The sequence below is a fragment of the Sceloporus undulatus genome, unplaced genomic scaffold (genome assembly GCF_019175285.1).
Source record: "Sceloporus undulatus isolate JIND9_A2432 ecotype Alabama unplaced genomic scaffold, SceUnd_v1.1 scaffold_1737, whole genome shotgun sequence".
In the NCBI taxonomy this organism is placed as follows: Eukaryota; Metazoa; Chordata; class Lepidosauria; order Squamata; family Phrynosomatidae; genus Sceloporus; species Sceloporus undulatus.
Window position 1 is genome coordinate 1 of NW_024804657.1, and position 5,155 is coordinate 5,155.

Below are 5,155 nucleotides of genomic sequence, written 5' to 3' on the forward strand. Positions count from 1 at the left end.
ATACCATGCAGCTGCAAACAAGTCTCCATAGGGTCCCCCAAACGCAGCGTGCAAACAAGGATCAAGGAACACTGCAGACTGGGCCAGCCAGAAAAATCAGCAGGAGCAGAACATGCCACTAACCATCCTGGGCATAAAATGCTGTTTGAAAACACTGAAGTTCTGGACCATGCCAACCACTTCCATGTCAGGATGCACAGGGAAGCCATTGAGATCCACAAACACCTGGACAATGTCAAGAGGAAAGAAGAAACCCTGAAAGTGAACAAGGTTTGGCTACTGGTCCTGAGGAATAGCAAAACAAGGACTCAGCAAATGCAAATGGGAAACCACTCAGAGTCAGGGGCTTTCCCAGCAGATCATGATCCCCAATCAGCAGACACTCATCCTCCTCTTTTGCATGAGCCTCCCAGCCTGAGGCTGGCCATCAATACAGAACAAGACACAGGCAAATCCCTCTGCATTCCCAGGCTCACACAGGAGATTATATCTATCTATCTATCTATCTATCTAGAGAGAGAGAGAGAGATTGAGAGAGAGAGAGAGAGAGAGACCGAGACCCACTTTTTCCAGGCCAGCATTCTCTGAAGATGCCAAAGCCACAGATGCTGCTGGCGAAACATCAGGAAGAAACTTTTTGGGAACATGGCCACAGAGCCCCCCGAAAAACCCACAAAAAACCATGGATGCCGGCCATGAAAGCCTTCAGCTTCACAGAAGAAAGAATTTCTGCCGCCTCGAAAATGTCACTATAAAGCGATGGGATGCGTATGGAGGAAAGACATATAAAGGAAAAAGGACATAACATATTTGAAAAGCCAAAAACTATGGGATGAGGATTTACGTCAGCAGCGAATAAGAAAACAAAGCAAAACAAAGAACGTGGCATGACATTTCAATTCAAAATTAGAAACAGAACCGCTCCTGAAAACGCAATGGACGTACCCTTCTGCAGGAGAGAGGCGGCCTGGCGCAGTGCTGCAGCCGATCGCTCCTTCTCCTGCTTCGCAGCCTCCATATTGCGGTTGGCGTCCCTCAGCTGGCCTTCCACTTTCTCCAGAAGCCTCTGGTTCCTTTCTCTGGCCGCCTGGCTCTCCTTGAGGGCCAACCGGGTGCCGTTAAGGTCCTTCTCAGCCTTGCATAGCTGGATCTCCATCTCTGCCAGGCTCTGGTTCAGGGCACTGACCCTCTGTGCCAGGACACTGCGGTGGTCTGCATGGTCTTTGGATGACCACCAGAGCTCACCAGAGACCTGGCCATCTGCAGGGAAGGAGGATTGGAGGGGGACAAAGAGCAAGGGGTTTTCCATCCAGAGCCATGAGATTCCTAGAGAGAACACTCTACTAGGCTTTTGTAGCTCCTCCATTGCAGTTCTATGGTCAGTGTCTGTTGGATGTTGACCACAGAGTTGCCCTGGAGGACCTAGAGATTCCTAGAGAGAACACTCTTTTACTAGGGCCTTTGGTAGTCGCTCACAGCGCCAAGTTCTATGGTCAGTGTCTGTTGGCGACGTTGGCCACAGAGTTGCCCGGGCAGGACTATGAGGGTTCCTAGAGAGGCTACTTACTGAAGAGGCCTTTGGTAGCTCCTCCATCGCAGTTCTATGGTCAGTGTGCTGTCGGAATGTTGAACCACAGAGTTGCCCTGGAGGACCTAGAGATCCCTAGAGAGGATACTCTACTAGGCCTTTGTAGCTCCTCCATCGCAGTTCTATGGTCAGTGTCTGTCGGACGTTGGCCACAGAGTTGCCCTGGAGGACCTAGAGATCCCTAGAAAGGTGTCCTCCCAGGTGTTTTTTGCTATTTGTGGTGTTTCCATATTCATGGGGGTCTTGTGCCCCTAACCCTAGTAAGTATGGAGGGACAAGTGTATATGTGAGTAATTTCCAAGGCAGTTGTCTCCCCTTGAGATTCCTCCCTCTTGCCCCGAATGGCTGGAGACAAGGGTCCTTTCCCAGAGCCACTGCAGCAACATAGACATTGCAGGCAAACTGTACCATGCCATAATGCAAGCTACGCACCGGAGCGCAAGGGTGCCATGTTTAGATGGGAGTCTGGACCACTTGCTACTTACATAGGACTCCAAGTGCGACGGTGGTGGCGAGGAGGAAGAAGATGGTGGCCGCAACCACCAGGCCAACGTTCTTCATCCTGCGGTCCGACTCTGAAAGACAGAATGTGCAGAAGGTTCTCCGGCCCCAAAAGAGGAATGGAGATTGTGAGCCAGGGCCCTTGGGTCAGAGACGGAGGAGCTGGTCATTGGTCACTGGTCTTTTCCAAAGGCCCCATTTGTGGAGTTATAGGGATCCTAGAGTTGGAAGAGACTTCAAAAGGGCCCTGATCCAGTCCAGCCCCATTCTGACATGCAGGAACTCTCCATCAAAGCACCGCAAAAGCCTCTGCTTAAAGACAGCCTGCAAGGAAGGAGGCTCCCCATGTTCTGGGTCCTTCCATTCTGCTGTCGGAGCGCTCTCTCTGTTGATCCGGAGTCTCTTTCCTTGGCGCTTGCATCCGTTGCTGCCTTGTCTCCTGGGAGGCTGTTGCGCCGGAGGAATGTCTCCCCATTTCAAAAGAAAAGGAAGTAGGGCCAATTCGGAAATGGACGCTATTACGCAAATGGTTGTCAAACGCACAGAAGAACACAGCGCCCACCGCAAAGTGACAGCAGTGTCAATGCAAAAGAAGTTATCCTATGAGTCCATACCCTTCCTAGTCTAGAGTTCGAATTAGCATCCCTTCCGAATGCACAGTGAGCACAGAATCGGATCGTGACCTTTTACACTTCCGGCGGGGCTTGCCTCCGGTTCCTGTGGTTTTGCCTTGTTTCATGTTCTTGCGCCATTCATTTAACCCTTCTCCCGCATTATTACGCCATTCACATTCCTTGTCCATTCATTTCCCTTATTCCACGTTATTTAGGCAATTCACCAATTCAAAACCAGTCCAAAGCAACCTTGCGCTTGGTTTGAGCATTGGACTATGGCTCAAGAAGGCAGGGATGGAGTCGCGCTCTCTCAGCCTCCTCAGGGAATGGCAATGGCAAACCCCACCGGACGCAACCTGCCAAGAGACCCCAAAAAGGGGGCTGGGGTCTCTAGATGGTTGTGAGAGAGAGAGAGAGAGAGAGAGAGAGAGAGAGACTGTGCCTTTAAGTCTCCAACAATTGGGGGGGGGAGGAGTCCCTCCATTTGGGAGAGCTTTTGGGGTGCTCTCTGGTTCCAGCCTGGGCCCTTGGGAGTCAGTCCCATGGAAGGCAATGGCGCTGCCGCCTCGCCATGACTCCAAAGAGAGGAAGCTGGGCAGGAACCAGAGCTGGCGACTAAGGCTGCATCTGCACTGGAGAAATAACCCAGTTTGGCACTGCTTGAACTCTATGGAATTCTGGGAGTTGGAGTTTGTTGTGAGCTCAGAGCAATGCCCCCGTTCCCCAGGCTGCCCACTCCACCCTCCTCCCCGAAAAGAGGAGGAATGAGGAGGAACTCCTTTTGGGGCTAATAAAAGGGGGGGGGAGGTAATTCTCTCTTTTTGAAGCCCCTGGCCCTGGAGGGAGGGAGGGATAGGCAAAAGGGTCCCTGCTGCAGGGCAAGCCCCAAGCCCCCCTCTGTTTTGGGCAGAGAGAGGCCTTGCCTGGAGAGCCCCTCTTTCCCCTCAAAAACAGCTGCCTTTCCTCCGGGGAAGACCTAGAGCCCCGGAAGCCAAAACAAAACGGAGGGGCATGGGAACTGATGCCGGGGAATGCCAGGGCCACAGCAGACATGCGTATCACACCAAAGGATAGCGCATTGCATGCGAAGTAGCCTGGGAATAGGATTTGTGAACTCCCTAGTTCACCAAATTCACTGAAGTGTGGATTGATGCGTGATTGCGTTCAGAGTGCGTTCGGAGTCCCAGCCAATGCGTCTGATAACCTTTCGCGCAATAATGGGAATGCGCATGGCTGCATTCGGGATGACACTGGGTTATACTTCCAATTTCAGTCTTGTGACAATGACCCTATTTTCTGGAGCAGCAGAAAACAAGCTTGCTCCCTCCTCAATATGACATCCCTTCCAATATTTAAACAGGGCAGATTCAGAGGTGATATGATATGAGCCCTGTTTAAATACTTGAAGGGATGCCACATTGAGGAGGAGGGAGCAAGCTTGTTTTCTGCTGCTCCAGAGAATAAGAGACAATGGAGCAATGGATGCAAGCTGCAAGAAAAGAGATTCCAGCTCAACATTAGGAGGAACCTCCTGACAGAAAAGGCCGTTTGACAGGGGAACACACTGATGGAGTCTCATTTTTTGGAGGCTGTCTTTAAGCAGAGGCTGGATGGCCATCTGTCAGAATGGGGGTGCTTTGATGGAGAGTTCCTGCATGGCAGAATGGGGCTTGGACTGGATCGGGGCCCTTCCTGGGGTCTCTTCCTACTCTATGGTCCTATGGTCCTATGAAGCTACAGGGCTGGCAAAGGGGCTCAGGAGGGGCCCAGGGGTTCTAGGGCCAGAGGAGACCCCCCCGATGGGGGATAGGGGCTCCCCATCTGCTTTTGTAGGGAGTCCATGTAGGTAGGAAAAGTGGATGGAGGGTGCCTGCCACTCACCTTGGTTCTCCTTGGGGGTCTCCTCTGACCCCTGACCCCTGGGCCCTCCCTGGACGTTTTCGTAGGTGAGCTCCCCTTCCCTGCCGCCGGGGGCCAATTGGGGATTGGGGCCCTTCTGTGGCGGAGGGCCCCTGGCCAACTGGAGCTCTGCGTAGGTCACTCTTTGGGTCATCGCTGGCCAGAGGCGGCCACCAAGAAGGTCAGCGGCTGAGAAGGACCAGAGGAGAAACTGCCCAGAGCTCTTCTTGCAGCAAAATATGCTTGGCAGCTGGGAACTGAAAGCAGAACTGATGTGCCCAGCCAAGCACAACACGCAAACACACACACGACACACTGCCAAGGTGAGACACATGCCGCTTCCTCCTTGACCAGGGTTGCCAGCCCCATCTGGCCCCCTTTGGCCCCCTTTGTGGCCTCTGGGCTCCAGACACCTGCTGGACTGTGGCTATTTGGGCAGAACATGGCAGCGTTGGAGCAAAATAAAGCAAATCATAGAGCCATAGAGTTGGAAGTGACCCCAAGGAGGGCCCTGATCCAGTCCAAGCTCTTTATTCCGCCATGCAGGAACTCT

The 5,155-nt window shown here is 52.7% G+C and overlaps 1 protein-coding gene across 1 annotated transcript; it reads right to left on the reverse strand.

Moving 5' to 3' along the window:
- Positions 1–945: 945 nt before the first annotated feature.
- Positions 946–5,073, reverse strand: LOC121917922 (the record flags this gene model as incomplete). Its single annotated transcript, XM_042444038.1, has 3 exons — positions 4,585–5,073; positions 2,074–2,163; positions 946–1,260 (listed from the first exon to the last, which is right to left on the reverse strand). Coding segments are annotated over exons 1-3 (757 nt in total), but the record flags the coding sequence as incomplete, so codon positions are not given.
- Positions 5,074–5,155: the final 82 nt, after the last annotated feature.